Source organism: Pseudophryne corroboree, chromosome 3 (assembly GCF_028390025.1).
Source record: "Pseudophryne corroboree isolate aPseCor3 chromosome 3, aPseCor3.hap2, whole genome shotgun sequence".
Taxonomy (NCBI): Eukaryota; Metazoa; Chordata; class Amphibia; order Anura; family Myobatrachidae; genus Pseudophryne; species Pseudophryne corroboree.
Window position 1 is genome coordinate 564,523,618 of NC_086446.1, and position 22,128 is coordinate 564,545,745.

Below are 22,128 nucleotides of genomic sequence, written 5' to 3' on the forward strand. Positions count from 1 at the left end.
CGGTACCACAAACATTGTGGAATAGTAACCCCGTCCTTGTTGAAGTAGGGGCACCTTTACTATCACCTGCTGGGAATACAGCTTGTGAATTGCCTCTATCACTGCCTCCCTGCCTGAGGGAGTTGTTGGCAAGGCAGATTTGAGGAAACGGCGGGGGGGGAGACGTCTCGAATTCCAGCTTGTACCCCTGAGATACTACTTGAAAGATCCAGGGATGCACCCGTGAGCGAGCCCACTGATCGCTGAAATTTTTGAGACGGGCCCCCACCGTACCTGGCTCCGCCTGTGGAGCCCCAGCGTCATGCGGTGGACTTAGAGGAAGCGGGGGAGGACTTTTGCTCCTGGGAACTGGCTGTATGCTGCAGCTTTTTCCCTCTACCTCTGGGCAGAAAGGACGCGCCTTTAACCCGCTTGCCCTTATGGGGCCGAAAGGACTGTACCTGATAATACGGTGCTTTCTTTGGCTGTGAGGGAACATGGGGTAAATATGCAGATTTCCCAGAAGTTGCTGTGGAAACTAGGTCCGAGAGACCATCCCCGAACAACTCCTCACCTTTATAAGGCAAAACTTCCATGTGCCTTTTTGAGTCTGCATCACCTGTCCACTGCAGAGTCCATAACCCTCTCCTAGCAGAAATGGACATTGCACTTATTTTAGATGCCAGCCGGCAAATATCCCTCTGTGCATCTCTCATGTATAAGACTGCGTCTTAAATATGCTCTACGGTTAGCAATATAGTGTCCCTGTCTAGGGTATCAATATTTTCCGACAGGGAATCTGACCACGCAGCTGCAGCACTGCACATCCATGCTGAAGCAATAGCTGGTCTCAGTATAATACCTGTGTGTGTATATACAGACTTCAGGATAGCCTCCTGCTTTCTATCAGCAGGTTCCTTCAAGGCGGCCGTATCCGGAGACGGTAGTGCCACCTTCTTTGACAAGCGTGTGAGCGCTTTATCCACCCTAGGGGATGTTTCCCAACGTGACCTATCCTCTGGCGGGAAAGGGTATGCCATTAGGAACCTTTTAGAAATTATTAGTTTCTTATCGGGGGAAGCCCACGCTTCTTCACACACTTCATTTAATTCCTCAGATGGAGGAAAAACTACTGGTAGTTTTTTCTCTCCAAACATAATACCCTTTTTTGTGGTACCGGGGGTAACATCAGAAATGTGCAACACATTTTTCATTGCCTCAATCATGTAACGTGTGGCCCTATTGGAAGTTACATTAGTCTCATTGTCGTCGACACTGGAGTCAGTATCCATGTCGACATCTGTGTCTGCCATCTGAGGTAGCGGGCGTTTTAGAGCCCTTGATGGCTTTTGAGACGCCTGGTCAGGCACAGGCTGAGAAGCCGGCTGTCCCATATTTGGTATGTCGTCAAACCTTTTATGTAAGGAGTCGACACTGTCACGTAGTTCCTTCCACATAACCATCCACTCAGGTGTCGGCCCCGCAGGGGGGTGACATCACATTTATAGGCATCTGCTCCGCCTCCACATAAGCCTCCTCATCAAACATGTCGACACAGCCGTACCAACACACCGCATACACACAGGGAATGCTCTGACAGAGGACAGGACCCCACAAAGCCCTTTGGGGAGACAGAGAGAGAGTATGCCAGCACACACCAGAGCGCTATATAACACAGGGATCCCACTATAAATGAGTGTTTTTTCCCATATACACACACACACATATATACATACATATATATATATATATATATATATATATATATATATATATATATATATATATATATATATATATATATATATATATATATATATATATATATATATATATATATATACACATACACACACATATATACACACACACACATACTGCGCCTAAATTTAGTGCCCCCTCTCTTTTTTACCCTTATGTAGCTTGACACTGCAGGGGAGAGCCAGGGAGCGTCCTTCCAGCGGAGCGGTGAGGGAAAAATGGCGCCAGTGTGCTGAGGGAGATAGCCCCGCCCCTTTTCCGGCAGACTTCTCCCGCTTTTTCTGGAATTCTGGCAGGGGTATTTTTACACCTATATAGCCTTCCTGACTATATATGGTGTAGATTTGCCAACCAAGGTGTATTATATTGCCCTCAGGGCGCCCCCCCCAGCGCCCTGCACCCATCAGTGACCGGAGTGTGAGGTGTGCATGAGGAGCAATGGCGCTACCTTGTTGAAGACAGAAGTCTTCTGCCGCCGATTTTCCGGAACACTTCTTGCTTCTGGCTCTGTAAGGGGGCCGGCGGCGCGGCTCCGGGACCGAACGATCGAGGTCGGGTCCTGTGTTCGATCCCTCTGGAGCTAATGGTGTCCAGTAGCCTAAGAAGCCCAAGCTACCTCCAGTCAGGTAGGTTCGCTTCTTCTCCCCATAGTCCCTCGCTGCAGTGAGTCTGTTGCCAGCAGATCTCACAGTAAAATAAAAAACCTAAATATACTTTCTTTCTAGGAGCTCAGGAGAGCCCCTAGTGTGCATCCAGCTCAGCCGGGCACAAGATTCTAACTGAAGTCTGGAGGAGGGTCATAGTGGGAGGAGCCAGTGCACACCAGTAGTCTAAAGCTTTCTTTTAGTTGTGCCCAGTCTCCTGCGGAGACGCTATTCCCCATGGTCCTTACGGAGTCCCAGCATCCACTTAGGACGTCAGAGAAATAGGCAAGTTTAATGCAGATGACACCGCACTTAAAACCTCTTTCTTCTTTTGCAGGTCGGAAATCCCTGCCCTGAGAGATTCCAACTTGTAGCTCAACTTCTTAAGAAAAAATCTTTTTGGGATTATTCTGACCGAGTTGTCCAGTCTCAGAAGCACGAAAAACCCTGAACAGCTTATTCCCTTTTTTTTTTTTATGACAGGGACAGCAGGACAATGTCCTGATCCTGAACCAAGCCTTGTATGGCGTCGCCTACTACCTCCCCATCCATAAGAGAATCGGTAAGATCTATTTTAAAAATCAGCGAGGGGAATCATCTGGAAACTCGAGTATGTCCCCCTATGGACTGTATTCTTAACTCACTGTGTCAAGTCCATTCCAGGACTGACTGAGGAGTATTAGACGAGTTCCCACCGGTGTGGGCTCCAGCAAGATAGACCCAGCGATCTGCAGTGGACGTGGTAGAAACAGAGGACGATATCTTGCTCTGCGAACTTCAAAAGGCCGCAGACCTCTTACCTTTTCACCTTCCTCTACCTGCAAAGAAGGGGAAAACAAAACTGTATCTAACCGGTCAAAATGACTGCATCCCACAAAAAATGCGTCACCAACTGTTGTGAGGGAACATAGCTCAGGACGGTAGACATACCAGTGGTATCTGCCGAGATCCATTTAACCAAGCCATCCCCAAACCAGATTATCCCTTCATAGGGAAGATGCTCCAGTATTTCTCGGAGTCCGTGCATACCTCTTGTAGTCGCACGGCAGCATGCTGCAATGTTCTAGATAAGACCCAAGGAAAATCCCATTTCTCCCCAGGGTAATTATATCGGATAACAAGGTAACCGACCATCTTTGAATACAAGTATACCCCCATGCGCATGTAATGCAAATATCATCAAAGCATATAATTAAAATTATAACAGCTTCCTGTATACGATCATCGGTGACAGGGTCCCGTGTAGACCAGGGGTAGACATTCACTTTATTCTATCCACGGCGGGAGAAGAATAAACACTTGGACTCCTCGTGAGGATTCGAGACCATCTTGCCATGGCTGACCTAGAGCTTCATCAGAGCGACCAGCACATGAGAAGGAATAACATTACTTCAGCATTCATAATAAATTGTAATATAACTGTACACATTTAAATACACACATATAATATATATATATATATATATATATATATATATATATATAAATAAATAAATAAATAAAATCTGTCAGGAACATCAGGGTCCCTAGTGACATTTATGTGTTCTGAATGTGTATGACTGTGGTTCCCAAACTGTGTGCCGTGGCTCCCTGGGGTGCCTCGGGACACTTGCAGGGGTGCCTTGGATTGGTGGTCCATGACCAATTCAAATTATTTATGGTCAACGCCATAGGCAAAACCAGTGCTGGTGGCTGCCAATCATAAAATATGTGGACAAACAGAAGTGAATCTTGTCCCTCACCACACAATTGACCCTAAGGATGACTTATAAACACAATTTATTTAATTGAATATGTCTTTTAAATTTCTCAATAAGAATCTTTTGGCCTAAGGGTGCAGTGAAAAAAAATTCTGATACGCAAGGGCACCGTGATTCGAAAAAATAAGAATTTACTTACCGATAATTCTATTTCTCATAGTCCGTAGTGGATGCTGGGGACTCCGTAAGGACCATGGGGGGGATAGCGGCTCCGCAGGAGACTGGGCACATCTAAAGAAAGCTTTAGGACCATCTGGTGTGCACTGGCTCCTCCCCCCATGACCCTCCTCCAAGCCTCAGTTAGGATACTGTGCCCGGACGAGCGTACACAATAAGGAAGGATTTTGAATCCCGGGTAAGACTCATACCAGCCACACCAATCACACCGTATAACCTGTGATCTGAACCCAGTTCACAGCATGATAACAGAGGAGCCTCTGAAATATGGCTCACAACAATAATAACCCGATTTTTGTAACAATAACTATGTACAAGTATTGCAGACAATCCGCACTTGGGATGGGCGCCCAGCATCCACTACGGACTATGAGAAATAGAATTATCGGTAAGTAAATTCTTATTTTCTCTAACGTCCTAAGAGAATGCTGGGGACTCCGTAAGGACCATGGGGATTATACCAAAGCTCCCAAATGGGCGGGAGAGTGCGGATGACTCTGCAGCACCAAATGAGAGAACTCCAGGTCCTCCTCAGCCAGGATATCAATTTTGTAGAATTTTACAAACGTATTTGCTCCTGACCAAGTAGCTGCTCGGCAAAGTTGAAAAGCCGAGACCCCTCGGGCAGCCGCCCAAGATGAGCCCACCTTCCTTGTGGAGTGGGCATTTACAGATTTTTGGCTGTGGCAGGCCTGCCACAGAATGTGCAAGCTGAATTGTACTACAAATCCAACGAGCAATCGTCTGCTTAGAAGCAGGAGCACCCAGCTTGTTGGGTGCATACAGGATAAACAGCGAGTCAGATTTCCTGACTCCAGCCGTCCTGGAAACATATTTTCAGGGCACTGACAACGTCTAGCAACTTGGAGGCCTCCAAGTCCCTAGTAGCCGCAGGCACCACAAATAGGTTGGTTCAGGTGAAACGCTGAAATCACCTTGGGGAGAAACCGAGGACGAGTCCTCAATTCCTCCCTGTCCGAATGGAAAATCAGATAAGGGCTTTTTCAGGATAAAGCCGCCAATTCTGACACGCGCCTGGCCCAGGCCAGGGCCAACAGCATGACCACTTTTCATGTGAGATATTTTAACTCCACAGATTTAAGTGGTTCAAACCAATGTGACTTTTGGAACCCAAAACTACATTGAGATCCCAAAGTGCCACTGGAGGCACAAAAGGAGGCTGTATATGCAGTACCCCTTTTACAAACGTCTGAACTTCAGGGACTGTAGCTAGTTCTTTTTGGAAGAAAATTGACAGGGCCGAAATTTGAACCTTAATGGACCCCAATTTCAGGCCCATAGACACTCCTGTTTGCAGGAAATGTAGGAATCGACCCAGTTGAATTTCCTCCGTCGGGCCTTACTGGCCTCGCACCACGCAACATATTTTCGCCAATTGCGGTGATAATGTTTTTGCGGTTACATCCTTCCTGGCTTTGATCAGGATAGGGATGACTTCATCCGGAATGCCTTTTTTTCCTTCAGGATCCGGCGTTCAACCGCCATGCCGTCAAACGCAGCCGCGGTAAGTCTTGGAACAGACAGGGTCCTTGCTGGAGCAGGTCCCTTCTGAGAGGTAGAGGCCACGGATCCTCCGTGAGCATCTCTTGAAGTTCCGGTTACCAAGTCCTTCTTGGCCAATCCGGAACCACGAATATAGTGCTTACTCCTCTCCATCTTATCAATCTCAGTACCTTGGGTATGAGAGGCAGAGGAGGGAACACATACCCTGACTGGTACACCCACGGTGTTACCAGAGCGTCTACAGCTTATTGCCTGAGGGTCCCTGGACCTGGCGCAATACCTGTCGAGTTTATAATCATGTGGAAGACTTCTGGGTGAAGTCCCCACTCTCCCGGGTGGAGGTCGTGCTGAGGAAGTCTGCTTCCCAGTTGTCCACTCCCGGAATGAATACTGCTGACAGTGCTATCACATGATTTTCCGCCCAGCGAAAAATCCTTGCAGCTTCTGTCATTGCCCTCCTGCTTCTTGTGCCACCCTGTCTGTTTACGTGGGTGACTGCCGTGATGTTGTCCGACTGGATCAACACCGGCTGACCTTGAAGCAGAGGTCTTGCTAAGCTTAGAGCATTGTAAATGTCCCTTAGCTTCAGGATATTTATGTGAAGTGATGTCTCCAGGCTTGACCATAAGCCCTGGATATTCCTTCCCTGTGTGACTGCTCCCCAGCCTCGCAGGCTGGCATCCGTGGTCACCAGGACCCAGTCCTGAATGCCTAATCTGCGGCCCTCTAGAAGATGAGCACTCTGCAACCACCACAGGAGGGACACCCTTGTCCTTGGTGACAGGGTTATCCGCTGATGCATCTGAAGATGCGACCCGGACCATTTGTCCAGCAGGTCCCACTGGAAAGTTCTTGCGTGGAATCTGCCGAATGGGATTGCTTCGTAGGAAGCCACCATTTTACCCAGAACCCTTGTGCATTGATGCACTGAGACTTGGCTCGGTTTTAGGAGGTTCCTGACTAGCTCGGATAACTCCCTGGCTTTCTCCTCCGGGAGAAACAACTTTTTCTGGACTGTGTCCAGGATCATCAATAGGAACAGAAGACACGTCGTCAGAACCAGGTGCGATTTTGGAATATTGAGAACCCAATCGTGCTGCCGCAACACTACCTGAGATAGTGCTACACCGACCTCCAACTGTTCCCTGGATCTTACCCTTATCGGGGAATTGTCCAAGTAAGGGATAACTAAAATTCACTTCCTTCGAAGGAATATCATTTTGGCCATTACCTTGGTAAAGACCCTGGGTGCCGTGGACCATCCATACGGCAGCGTCTGAACTGATAGTGACAGTTCTGTACCATAAACCTGAGGTACCCTTGGTGAGAAGGGTAAATTTTGACATGAAGGTAAGCATCCTTGATGTCCCGAGACATCATGTAGTCCCCTTCTTCCAGGTTCGCAATCACTGCTCTGAGTGACTCAATCTTGAATTTGAACCTCTGTATGTAAGTGTTCAAAGATTTTAGATTTAGAATCGGTCTCACCGAGCCGTCCGGCTTCGGTACTACAACAGTGTGGAATAATACCCCGTTCCCTGTTGCAGGAGGGGTATCTTGATTATCACCTGCTGGGAATACAGCTTGTGAATGGCTTCCAAAACTGTCTCCCTGTCAGAAGGAGACATCATAAAGCCGACTTTAGGAAACGGCGAGGGGGAGACGTCTCGAATTCTAATTTGTACCCCTGAGATATCACCTGAAGGACCCAGGGGTCTACTTGCGAGTGAGCCCACTGCGCGCTGAAATTCATTGAGACGGGCCCCCCACCGTGCCTGATTCTGCTTGTAAAGCCCCAGCGTATACTGAGGGCTTGACAGAGGCGGGAGAGGGTTTCTGTTCCTGGGAACTGGCTGATTTCTGCAGCCTTTTTCCTCTCCCTCTGTCACGGGGCAGAAATGAGGAACCTTTTACCCGCTTGTCCACGAAAAGACTGCGCCTGATAATACGGCGTCTACTCATGTTGAGAGGCGACCTGGGGGTACAAACGTGGAATTTCCAGCTGTTGCCGTGGCCACCAGGTCTGAAAGACCGACCCCAAATAACTCCTCCCCTTAATAAAGCAATACTTCCAAATGCCGTTTGGAATACGCATCACCTGACCACTGACGTGTCCATAACCCTCTACTGGTAGAAATGGACAACGCGCTTAGACTTGATGCCAGTCGGCAAATATTCCGCTGTGCATCACGCATATATAGAAATGCATCTTTTAAATGCTCTATAGGCAAAAATATACTGTCCCTATCTAGGGTATCAATATTTTCAGTCAGGGAATCCGACCACGCCAACCCAGCACTGCACATCCAGGCTGAGGCGATTGCTGGTCGCAGTATAACACCAGTATGTGTGTAAATACCTTTTAGGATACCCTCCTGCTTTCTATCAGCAGGATCCTTAAGGGCGGCCATCTCAGGCGAAGGTAGAGCCCTTACAAGCGCTTTATCCACCCTAGGGGGTGTTTCCCAACGCACCCTAACCTCTGGCGGGAAAGGATATAATGCCAATAACATTTTAGAAATTATCAGTTGTTATCGGGGGAAACCCACGCATCATCACACACCTCATTTAATTTCTCAGATTCAGGAAAACTACAGGTAGTTTTTCCTCACCGAACATAATACCCCTTTTTTGGTGGTACTCGTATTATCAGAAATGTGTAGAACATTTTTCATTGCCTCAATCATGTAACGTGTGGCCCTACTGGAAGTCACATTCGTCTCTTCACCGTCGACACTGGAGTCAGTATCCGTGTCGGCGTCTATATCTGCCATCTGAGGTAACGGGCGCTTTAGAGCCCCTGACGGCCTATGAGACGTCTGGACAGGCACAAGCTGAGTAGCCAGCTGTCTCATGTCAACCACTGTCTTTTATACAGAGCTGACACTGTCACGTAATTCCTTCCAACAGTTTATCCACTCAGGTGTCGACCCCCTAGGGGGTGACATCACTATTACAGGCAATCTGCTCCATCTCCACATCATTTTTCTCCTCATACATGTCGACACAAAAGTACCGACATACAGCACACACACAGGGAATGCTCTCATAGAGGACAGGACCCCACTAGCCCTTTGGGGAGACAGAGGGAGAGTTTGCCAGCACACACCAGAGCGCTATATATATATATATATATATATATATATATATATATATATATATATATATATATATATATATATATATATATATATATATATATATATATATATATATATATATATATATATATATATATATACACATATACACATATACATACAGGGATAACCTTATATAAGTGTTTTTCCTCTTATAGCTGCTGTATAGTTAATACTGCGCCTAATTAGTGCCCCCCTCTCTTTTTTAACCCTTTCTGTAGTGTAGTGACTGCAGGGGAGTGCCAGGGGAGCTTCCCTCCAACGGAGCTGTGAGGGAAAATGGCGCCAGTGTGCTGAGGAGATAGGCTCCGCCCCTTTTTCGCTGACTTTTCTCCTGCTTTTTTTATGGATTCTGGCAGGGGTTAAAATTCATCCATATAGCCCTGGGGGCTATATGTGATGTATTTTCGCCAGCCAAGGTGTTTTTATTACGTCTCAGGGCGCCCCCCCCCCCCCCCAGCGCCCTGCACCCTCAGTGACCGAAGTGTGAAGTGTGCTGAGAGCAATGGCGCACAGCTGCGGTGCTGTGCGCTACCTTATTGAAGACAGGACGTCTTCTGCCGCCGATTTTCCGGACCTCTTCTGTCTTCTGGCTCTGTAAGGGGGCCGGCGGCGCGGCTCTGGGACCCATCCATGGCTGGGCCTGTGATCGTCCCTCTGGAGCTAATGTCCAGTAGCCTAAGAAGCCCAATCCACTCTGCACGCAGGTGAGTTCGCTTCTTCTCCCCTTAGTCCCTCGGTGCAGTGAACCTGTTGCCAGCAGGACTCACTGAAAATAAAAAACCTATACTTAAACTTTTTCACTAAGCAGCTCAGGAGAGCCACCTAGTGTGCACCCTTCTCGTTCGGGCACAAAAATCTAACTGAGGCTTGGAGGAGGGTCATAGGGGGAGGAGCCAGTGCACACCAGGTAGTCCTAAAGCTTTTACTTTTGTGCCCAGTCTCCTGCGGAGCCGCTAATCCCCATGGTCCTTTCGGAGTTCCCAGCATCCACTAGGACGTCAGAGAAAATGTGGATTTCCCAGCCGTTGCCGTGGCCACCAGGTCTGTTAGACCTACCCCAAATAACTCCTCCCTTTTATAAGGCGATACTTCCATATGCCTTTTGGAATCAGCATCAGGAGCTATATGTGATGTATTTTTCGCCATCTAAGGTGTTTTTATTGCGTCTCAGGGCGCCCCCCCCCCCAGCGCCCTGCACCCTCAGTGACCGGAGTGTGAAGTGTGCTGAGAGCAATGGCGCACAGCTGCAGTGCTGTGCGCTACCTTGTTGAAGACAGGACGTCTTCTGCCGCCGATTTTCCGGACCTCTTCTGCCTTCTGGCTCTGTAAGGGGGCCGACGGCGCGGCTCTGGGACCCATCCAAGCTGGGCCTGTGATCGTCCCTCTGGAGCCAATGTCCAGTAGCCTAAGAAGCCCAATCCACTCTGCTGAGTTCGCTTCTTCTCCCCTTAGTCCCTCGATGCAGTGAGCCTGTTGCCAGCAGGTCTCACTGAAAATAAAAAAACCTAAACTAAAACTTTCACTAAGAAGCTCAGGAGAGCCCCTAGTGTGCACCCTTCTCGTTCGGGCACAGAGATCTAACTGAGGCTTGGAGGAGGGTCATGGGGGGAGGAGCCAGTGCACACCATATAGTCCTAAAGCTTTCTTTAGATGTGCCCAGTCTCCTGCGGAGCCGCTATCCCCCCCATGGTCCTTACGGAGTCCCCAGCATCCACTTAGGACGTTAGAGAAAGTTTGGAAACCACTGCGTTAAACCCTTATCTACGGGAGTTTAAGTTCAAAATAGAGTCTCTGAGAGCGGTGATCTCAGGTCTGGCGGAGGGGGAGTTCCTGGTGTCCCAGGACATCAAGGATACGTACCTCCGCATTCCAATTTGGTCGCTGCATCAGGCTTACCTCAGGTTTGCACTGTTAGACGATCACTATCAGTTTCAAGCACTGCCATTCGGTCTCTCCACACACCAAGGGTCTTCACCAAGGTGATGGCAGAGATAGATGTCCTCCGCAAGCAGGGGGTTAACATAATTCCCAATCTGGACAACCTGCTGATCAAGGCATCATCCAAAGAGAAGTTGTTAAAGTCCATTGCTCTCACGATGCATCTTCTGAGGGAGCACGGTTGGATCCTGGAGCCGACAATGAGGCTGTCTTTCCTGGGGATGATCCTCAACACGGAGGTGCAGAGGGTGTTTCTCCCGGTGGAGAAAGCGTTGGTGATACAGTCAATGGTCCGGGATGTCTTGAAGCCTGCCCGGGGTATCAGTTCATCAGTGCATCCGCCTTCTGGGAAAGATGGTTGCCTCCTACAAGGCTCTGCAGTACAGAAGGTTTCAGGCTCGGTCCTTTCAACTGGATCTCCTGGACCAGTGGTCGGGATCTCACCTACACATGCACCAGAGGATACGTCTGTCGCCGAAAGCAAGGATTTCACTCCTCTGGTGGCTGCAACTGCCTCACCTTCTGGAGGGCCAAAGGTTCGGGGTTCAGGACTGGATCCTTCTAACCACGGATGCAAGTCTCAGAGGTTGGGGAGCAGTCACTCAAGGGGAAACCTTTCAAGGAAGGTGGTCAAGTCAGGTACTGCTTCTTCCAATAAACATCCTGGAGCTAAGAGCTGTGTACAATGGCCTTCTTCAAGCAGCACACCTTCTACAGGATCGGGCTGTTCGGGTGCAGTCGGACAACATGACCACAGTGGCCTACATAAACCGACAAGGCCGAACGAAGAGCAGGGCTGCACTGTCAGAGGTGACAAGAATCCTCCTCTGGGCAGAAAGAGACACGGTGGCGATGTCAGCAATCTTCATTCCGGGAGTTGGCAACTGGGAAGCAGACTTCCTCAGCAGACACGATCTCCATCCAGGAGAATGGGGCTTCCACCCAGAGATGTTCGAGGAGGTAACCAGTTGGTGGGGGGTTCCTCACAGACATGATGGCCTCCTGCCTCAACAAGAAGCCGCGGAGGTACTGTTCCAGGTCGAGAGACCCACAAGCAGTAGCGGTGGATGCATTGGTAACACCGTGGGTGTTCCTGTCAGTGTAAGTGTTCCCTCCACTTCCTATCATTCCAAGAGTTCTACAGCTTGTAAGAAGAACAAAGGTTCTGGCAATCCGCATTGCCCCAGACTGGCCAAGGAGGGCTTGGTACACGGATCTGCTGGAACTACTGCTTGAAGATCCAAGGCCTCTGCCTCTTCGGGAGGATCTTCTCATACAGGGGCCGTTCGCTTATCAGGACTTACCACGACTACGTTTGACGGCATAGCGCTTGAGCACCAGATCTTAGCTTGGAAGAGCATTCTGAGAGCAGTTATTCCGACCCTGATACAGGCTAGGAAGGGGGTAACGTCTAAACATTATGATCGCATTTTGAAAAAAATATGCGTTTTGATGTGAATCCAAGCAGTTTCCTGTGGTGGAGTTTCAACTTGGATGGTTTCTTCTATTCCTGCAAGCAGGAGTGGATATGGGCCTAAGATTCGGATCCCTCAAGGTCCAGATTTCGGCTTTATCTAGTTTCTACCAGAAACAGTTGGCTGCCCTCCCTGAGGTTCAGACCTTTTTGAAGGGGGTTCTGCACATCCAGCCTCCCTTTGTGGCCCCCTGGGATTTGGACCTGGTGTTGCATTTCCTGCAATCAGATTGGTTTGAGCCTCTACAAGAGGTTGTGGTCAAGTTTCTCACGTGGAAGGCTGTCACTTTGTTGGCCTTAGCTTCTGCGTGACGTGTGTTGGAATTGGGGGCTTTGCCCTGTAAAAGTCCCTATTTGATCTTCCATGAAGATAGGGCGGAACTCACGACTCGTCAACAGTTCTTTCCAAAGGTTGTGTCGGCTTTTCATATCAACCAACCTATTGTGGTGCCAGTGGCTACAGACTCCTCAATTGCTTCAAAGGCCTTGGATGTTGTGAGGGCTTTGAAGTTCTATGTGATGAGGACTGCTCATCACAGAAAATCGGACTCTGTTTGTCCTGTATGATCCTAAGAAAATTGGGTGTCCTGCTTGTAAGCAGACGATTTGTCGCTGGATCAGGTTCACCATCCAGCATGCATATTCTACGGCAGGATTGCCATGTCCAAAATCTGTTAAGGCCCACTCCACTTGTAAAGTGGGTTCTTCTTGGGCGGTTGCCCGGGGTGTCTTGGCTTTGCAGCTTTGCTGAGCGGCTACTTGGTCTGGGTCGAACACGTTTGCCAAGTTTTACAAGTTCGATACTTTGGCCTTTGATGACCTCAAGTTTGGTCAGGCAGTTCTGCAGGAGCCTGCGCGCTCTCCCGCCCATCCTGGGTGCTTTGGTACACCCCCATGGTACTAAAGTGGACCCCAGCATCCTCTAGGACATATGAGAAATAGGATTTTAATTACCTACTGGTAAATCCTTTTCTCGTAGTCCGTAGAGGATGCTGAGCTCTCACTTAGCGCTTCTTTATCCTGCAGTGGTTCTTTGGTTCAGTAGTGCCTGGTTCCTAGGTAAGTACTGCGTTCTTTAATGTTTCAGTACTGTTTCAGCTGTTGCCGAGTTTTCCGGCCTGTTGGCCGGATTTGCCTTGTTGTGTGAGCTGGTATGAATCTCGCCACTATCTGTGTATTTCCTTCTCTCAAAGTAGGTCGTCTTCTCGGGCACAGTTTCTAGACTGAGTCTGGTAGGAGGGGCATAGAGGGAGGAGCCACTATTAAACTCTTAAAGTGCTAATGGCTCCTGGTGGACCAGTCTATACCCCATGGTACTAATATGGACCCCAGCATCCTCTACAGACTACGAGAAAAGGGTTTACCGGTAGGTAATTAAAATCCTATTATAACTTATCACCTAGCAAGGATCCATCAAGTGGTAGGGTGTAAAGATTTTTGCAAAGGTCTGACGACGACCGATTTTCCAAAAGGGCTCTTCCAAATATAACCAAGAAATATTTGTGACCGAGTCCAAAGGTTCTGATAAGAAATATATTGTCAGATTTCATTCCTCTAGGGTGGCTGCAATGTCTTCATTCTTTTCTCCTGTGTTTATCTCATTCCCAACCTGGGGGTAAATTTACTAAGGTGGGAGTTTAGAACTAGTGATGATGCCCATAGCAACCAATCAGATTCTACTTAACATTTATCAAGCTGCTTCTAGAAAATAATAGATAGAATCTGATTGGTTGCTATAGGCAACATCACCAGTTCTAAAAAAAAACTCCCACCTTAGTAAATTTACCCCCTGGTTTTGCCTTGTAAATGATTGGCGCATTCTCTCACAAACTCCAGCACCCTCGGCTTCCCGCATCCTATTACAGCTATCCCATTGTCTTCAGGGGGTGGGCGAGGGACGTACATGGGATCATAAACAGAGCACAAAGCCAGAAAGAAAGAAATCCCCAGAAACCTGTGGTTATTTAATTAGAAATAAGAAAAACTAACGTTCTGACTATTGCTGTAATGAGCTCAATAAATAGATGAGACTGTGAATGTGAGAGCAGAGAAGGGAGCGAGGAGGCCGCAAACCCAGATACAGAGCAATATGCGAGATGATAACGTGAGCACTTGAGGGTACGTGAGACAGCAATAGAGGAGATAAGAGGCAGCGCACTCATCTACAGCCTAGTATGGATGTGAGCTTGTGGTTGATGCTATTGATTATATACTGGTGTGTGACAATAAATGGGAGCATCAAACATAGCTAATTCATTTCATATAAAAATCCCAAAGCAGTATGGCCTGCCAGCAGCGAAGCAATCTGCACGCAATCCACAAGCAATCTGCACGCAATCCGCAAGTAGAACCCTATTCAGGTTGGACTGCAGATTCTGCTAAAAAGCAATCCTGTCACAGCAACTGTGGATGACCCCAGGCTGCGAAGGCAGGTGCACCGCCGCCATCTTTTCCCTTGGAGCAGATGCATGTGATGTCACGCAGCCACTCCAAAAAATGGTGCCAACCTACCCCTGTTCGTAACGTCTCGCAATGTCACATCGCCGCCCCATGAACGCTATTGCCAATCAGGCAGAAGCATTTGCAGCCAATGATATCCAATCACATTGGCAGGGCACGCACGCGCAGGATGGAACGCATTGGTGTCTACTTGGCCAAATTGCTATGATGCGACCTGAATAAAGCCTGTAATCTGCACACAATCTGCATGCAATCCACATGAAATCTGCTTGCAATGCTGTTGTACAGGTAGTGGCGCGATTCTTTGCAGCCGAGCATGGAAACCCCTACGATACTGAATGGCGATGCCATTGGACAGACGGTATCAGAAATGGAGCGGTAAATTGATGGGCATTCCGGTGACTCGGAGGTGTCCTGAAGTGAATGCAAAATACGTCTATGTCATGTATGTGTTATGGGAGAGCTGCGGGCATGTCAGTGATGGCGGCTGTGTTCCCAGACGCACAGCAGCCATATTCACATTGAGAAACTGCCCGTTACTGGGTTGGTGCAAGTATCGATGGTGTGCGCGATGGTGGGCTGATGTTCTAGAACCACCGGTGGTGCTGCAGCACCCAGAGACCCTGAGAGTGGGAGTAGTGGTGCTGGCACACTCAGGCACACCAGGGAATGGCTAATACTACCATTTGCATATTCTCTCAGCTGCGACTCCTGCAACAGACGTAAGATCGGACGCAGCATCGCCCATCTCTGAATCAGGCCCATAAACCAGAGATTGCAGAGCGTTACCCGAGACGGGACGCTACATGTGAAGAAATTGGTCGGCAAAGCCGTGAGCAAGAGTAGGAGCGGAGCAAGAAGAGCCGGCACATAACAGGGGCTTACACTGCTAAACACTACTTACACACAGCTAGTTCTACTTACCTCCCTTCTACAGGCACAAATGTAACATCCATCATTTTCCATGCATACGCAGATCTGTTTATACCATCACACGCCCCTATGCTCGCCAATAGGTAGGCAAAATGGAGCACCAATTTAAAGAACGTATGGCACGCCATATATCAGCCATTAGAGCTGCAATAACAAAGGGCAATTGGCTATACACAACCGCTCCACTATCAGATATCAAATTATCGATCAGATCCCACCTTTACCTACAGTAGAGGGGGCGATAGGGGTAAATTACTATTACAGTTACAGACTAAAGTCAGTAGTTCCTAAACTGTGTGCCTAGGCAGCTCAGGTGCCACGGGACTCATGCAGCGGTTCCTTGGGTCGGTGGTCCAAGACCAAATCAAATTATTTATGGTCAAAGTGATTGGCAGCCACCAACACAGGTTTTGCCTATCATAAAACAATAGTTACCAGCCAAAATGATGGAACTACATAACACTAATGTTAGTGCCGGCGGCTGTGCGTGCCCAAGCAGTGCAACACTTGAACTGCTTCATCCGGCGCCATCAAGTGGCTGCCGGTGCACACAACACTTAAATTCTCCCACCCCCGAGAGGTGAGGAGCAGCGTTTGCCTTTTATTATATAGGATGTGGACAATGAGCAACCTCCCAACATGACCCATCCCAGGAGGGCAAAATGCTCTGTTACTGGACTTCTCTCTGTATTTATGATTGGCGTCACCTGTGTTGAACTAGCTCACTGATAAGAAAGGCGTTTCAGCACAGGTGACGGCAATCATACATTAGAAGGGAAGTTCAGGAACAGAGCATTTTCTCTGTCCTGGAATGGGTCAAGGTGGGCGGTATGTAAGGAAGACACGTAGGCACAATTTACTTAGTTTTTTCAAAATGTATAAAAAAAAAAAAAAAACTTTTATCCTGACGGCGCCATGAAAAAAATGCTGATACTCCAGAATACCTCTATTTAAGAAAGTTTGGGAACCTCTGGTGTATGAACATGTACTGAATGCCAATGTTGTGGATCTAATCAGGAAACATTATGGCCGACATAGAACATAGTATTCGTGTCGACGATAGGGAGTAGTGACTGGGCAAAATAAAATTTGTGTGACCCCGAGGGATCTGAGGGAAACATATACCTAATTTCACTAGGACGCCCCCACAAAAAAAAAATATCACGTCTGCTAGAGCTACAGCTCACTGCAACGTACCATACATATATACACCTACAGGTATAGGTTTTTTTATATATATTTTTACACCCAGTCATCGTAGTTGGTGCCGACAGGGTCACCCACATACTTCTGTGTTCCCCAAACAGTGCTTACTTTGGCAAAGCTTACCACTACTGACAAGCTGACACTTAATCTCATGAATCAAGTACCATCTGGAGTCAGCACTGCTGACAGAGGGATACCCATATCTGTTTGCGGTAGATCACTCACATGTCGACACACGTGTACTAAACACCCACCAGCATTGCTAACATGGGCAGATTTCGGACAGGGAAACCACAGAAAACTCTAACCAACTCTGTGTACACACGCACGTTATATACATATATCTATAATGCCTCATGGTGAACCTATAATTGCACTACTTAACTGTGCCCCCCTCATTTTACACTGTTAGGTGTTTTGGCGGGCCCAGCATCTCTGTGAGGAGAAAATGGCGCTGTACAGAGTTGTGAGGGCTAAGCCACGCCCCCTTCTCATCGCGCTTCAGCCCCGCTATCTTTTTACAGTTTTATACTGGCAGGGGTCCGTATACAGTGCCTATGCACTGTATACATCTTTGCCAGGGTTAAACTGTGAGGTATATTGCTGCGCAGGGCGCCCCCCCTGCACCCTCTTGTAGTGCCGCTGTTATGTGGGAGCAATGGCGCGCAGCGCGACTGCTGCGCGTTACCTTCGAGACTCTGAAGTCTTCTGCCGTCACTGAAGTCTTCTGTTCTTCTAATACTCACCCGGCTTCTTTCTTCTGGCTTTGTGAGAGGGGTGACGGCGCGGCTCCGGGAACGAGCAGCTAGGCAAACCAAGTGATCAGACCCTCTGGAGCTAATGGTGTCCAGTAGCCTAAGAAGCAGAGCCCTTGAACTCAGAAGAAGTAGGTCTGCTTCTCTCCCCTCACTCCCACGAAGCAGAGAGCCTGTAGCCAGCAGATCTCCCTGAAAATAAGAAACCTAACAAAGTCTTTTCAGAGAAACTCAGGAGAGCTCCCCTAGTGTGTGTCCAGTCTCCTCTGGGCACAGAGTCTAACTGAGGTCTGGAGGAGGGGCATAGAGGAAGGAGCCAGTTCACACCCATTCAAAGTCTTATAGTGTGCCCATGTCTCCTGCGGATCCTGTCTATACCCCATGGTCCTTTTGGAATCCCAGCATCCTCTAGGACGTAGGAGAAAATTGTTTAGTGTATACCCAGCATAAGCAGCGACCGATTCCTGCCATTGCATTCATTAAAGCTGATTTGGCATTAAAGGCTGTGTCATTGAGCTTATTAATACACAGCAAGAAGGTTTATATTTAAAAATCTGTATTCAGTTTGCTCTCACTCCTCTGCAGCAGACTGCCATGTGCTTCTCTAAGGGCTAGAACACACTAGCCGGTTTTCCCCGGATGGCAAAGAGCCGGACAAAGCTTTTTGCCATCCGGCAGAGTCTTTCCCACACAACGGCTTTGAGCAGTGTGTTATGCTGTGCGCATGAGCAGCATTAGACACAGCTTTAAAAAAAAAATCAAAAACAAAAAAAAAAATTGTGTGTGAAAGCTCCCCTTCACACACACGGTCCACTGCCTACAAAGACGGCCCGGCAACCGGACCTTCCAGTGGATATTTCCGGCAGCTGGCCGGGGCAGTGCGAAAGGACCCTACCCTTCACACTGTTAATTACAATACCGGCACAGGAAAAAGCCATCCAGCTTTTTCCCGGCCAGCAAAAGCCGGCGTGTGTGTTTCACCCCTAACAGGTTACAACCAGAGGGACTGATGGTTTGGATGAGATACAGACTGGGTTTGCAGAATGAGAGAGGGAGGGGCCATGTTACGGCAATCAGCTTCTCACTTCAATCAGAACCGTCAGAGAACAGTCCTAAAGATATGGAAATAAGTGAACCTTTGGAATTGGTAGATATTAACTTTAATGCAAATTCAATGGGGGATATTCAATTGTTTGAAAAGTCAGTTGGGTGTCTGTTTTTTCCTATCTAATAGACAGGAAAAAACAGACACTCAACAGACTTTCAGACATTTGAATTCCCCCCAATGTATTTACGTTTATACTTCACACAGTGTGGAGACAGAAAATAATCTATAGTGCCACCTTAAATCTTCCTGATGTGAAAAAGCCAATTTAGAGGTTGCGTGCTCCTTTAACCCTTCATTAGAACTGGCCACACATCACTGAACTACCTGAAGCAGGAAATCCCTTGTGGCAACATCAGACGTGATGGTTTTGCATTTGGTTCACCAGCCACCCAGATACAGCAATTTTATAGTACACCAGATTGATTGTGATAATTGGCAAGCTGATCTGTTAATTAACACATGAAAAAGTCCATTTCTGTTTACAATGAGGGAAGTGTAAAAATAAAAATATTTCAATGTATGAAGATCAACCTTGGGTTACCGTAATGCACATTATTAGACTGCTTATTTGCTTTACGCATTGGACACCAATATTACATCTTGAACGAACACTACTAGATTAACAAAAACAGTCAATTGATCTTAATTTACACTACATGATTAAGAGCAAGTCAAGTACAAAAAACCTTCACAGACCCAAGTCTGGAATTCACATTCTGCAGGAAGACTTGAGCATGATAGCATTTTGCTACACTGTCTACAAACACAAGGTGTGGAATTTCTTCTATTATACTGTACCCAGTACCATGTTGGAGAAAGACTTACCACATTCTTACGTGGCCTTCCTCGTGGCCTTTTCCCTCGTTTTCTGTTGCGCAGTTCTCTCTCTTGTTCCCTGTTACATGAAAGACATTTTAAATATAATATAATATAATATATATATATATTTTATTTAAAAAAAAAAATATAATAAGAATTTACTTACCGATAATTCTATTTCTCGGAGTCCGTAGTGGATGCTGGGGTTCCTGAAAGGACCATGGGGAATAGCGGCTCCGCAGGAGACAGGGCACAAAAAAGTAAAGCTTTTACCAGATCAGGTGGTGTGCACTGGCTCCTCCCCCTATGACCCTCCTCCAGACTCCAGTTAGGTACTGTGCCCGGACGAGCGTACACAATAAGGGAGGCAATTTGAATCCCGGGTAAGACTCATACCAGCCACACCAATCACACCGTACAACTTGTGATCTAAACCCAGTTAACAGTATGATAACAGAAAGAGCCTCTTAAAGATGGCTCCTTAACAATATAACCCGAATTTGTTAACAATAACTATGTACAGTATTGCAGATAATCCGCACTTGGGATGGGCGCCCAGCATCCACTACGGACTCCGAGAAATAGAATTATCGGTAAGTAAATTCTTATTTTCTCTATCGTCCTAAGTGGATGCTGGGGTTCCTGAAAGGACCATGGGGATTATACCAAAGCTCCCAAACGGGCGGGAGAGTGCGGATGACTCTGCAGCACCGAATGAGAGAATTCCAAGTCCTCTTTTGCCAGGGTATCAAATTTGTAGAATTTTACAAACGTGTTTTCCCCCGACCACGTAGCTGCTCGACAGAATTGTAATGCCGAGACCCCTCGGGCAGCCGCCCAAGATGAGCCCACCTTCCTTGTGGAATGGGCCTTAACAGATTTAGGCTGTGGCAGGCCTGCCACAGAATGAGCAAGTTGAATTGTGTTACAAATCCAACGAGCAATCGTCTGCTTAGAAGCAGGGGCACCCAACTTGTTGGGTGCATATAGTATCAACAGCGAGTCAGATTTTCTGACTTCAGCCGTCCTTGAAATGTATATTTTTAAGGCTCTGACAACGTCCAACAACTTGGAGTCCTCCAAGTCGCCAGTGGCCGCAGGCACCACAATAGGTTGGTTCAGGTGAAACGCTGATACCACCTTAGGGAGAAAATGCGGACGAGTCCTCAGTTCTGCCCTATCCGAATGGAAGATTAGATAAGGGCTTTTATAAGATAAAGCCGCCAATTTAGATACTCTCCTGGCGGAAGCCAGGGCCAGTAACATAGTCACTTTCCATGTGAGATATTTAAAATCCACCTTTTTCAATGGTTCAAACCAATGGGATTTGAGGAAATCTAAAACTACATTTAGATCCCACGGTGCCACCGGAGGCACCACAGGAGGCTGTATATGCAGTACTCCTTTAACAAAAGTCTGTACCTCAGGAACTGAGGCCAATTCTTTTTGGAAGAATATTGACAGGGCCGAAATTTGAACCTTAATAGATCTCAATTTGAGACCCATAGACAATCCTGATTGTAGGAAATGTAGGAAACGACCCAGTTGAAATTCCTCCGTCGGAACACTCCGATCCTCGCACCACGCGACATATTTTCGCCAAATGCGGTGATAATGTTTCGCGGTGACTTCCTTCCTTGCCTTAATCAAGGTAGGAATGACTTCTTCTGGAATGCCTTTCCCTTTTAGGATCTGGCGTTCAACCGCCATGCCGTCAAACGCAGCCGCGGTAAGTCTTGAAAGAGACAGGGACCCTGTTGTAGCAGGTCCCTTCTCAGAAGTAGAGGGCACGGGTCGTCCGTGACCAACTCTTGAAGTTCCGGGTACCAAGTCCTTCTTGGCCAATCCGGAGCCACTAGTATTGTTCTTACTCCTCCTCACCGTATAATCTTCAATACCTTTGGTATGAGAGGCAGAGGAGGAAACACATATACTGATTTGTACACCCAAGGTGTTACCAGTGCGTCCACAGCTATTGCCTGTGGATCTCTTGACCTGGCGCAATACTTGTCCAGTTTCTTGTTGAGGCGAGACGCCATCATGTCTACCATTGGTCTTTCCCAACAGTTTAGTAGCATGTGGAAGACTTCTGGATGAAGACCCCCCTCTCCCGGGTGAATATCGTGTCTGCTGAGGAAGTCTGCTTCCCAGTTGTCCACGCCCGGGAAGAACACTGCTGACAGTGCTATTACGTGATTCTCCGCCCAGCGAAGAATCTTGGCAGCTTCTGCCATTGCACTCCTGCTTCTTGTGCCGCCCTGTCTGTTTACATGGGCGACCGCCGTGATGTTGTCCGACTGAATCAACACCGGTTTTCCTTGCAGGAGTGGTTCCGCCTGGCTTAGAGCATTTTAGATTGCTCTTAGTACCAGAATGTTTATGTGAAGAGACTTTTCCAGGTTCGTCCATACCCCCTGGAAGTTTCTTCCTTGTGTGACTGCTCCCCA

The 22,128-nt window shown here is 47.7% G+C and overlaps 1 protein-coding gene across 1 annotated transcript in view; it reads right to left on the bottom strand.

Annotated features, from left to right (window-relative positions):
- Nucleotides 1–22,128, bottom strand: part of CBX2 (chromobox 2) — a 56,614-nt gene that overhangs the window by 12,461 nt on the left and 22,025 nt on the right. The window contains exon 4 of the mRNA XM_063961286.1: nt 19,688–19,757. Coding sequence (XP_063817356.1) covers nt 19,688–19,757 — 70 coding nt within the window. The remainder of the gene's footprint in view (nt 1–19,687; nt 19,758–22,128) is intronic.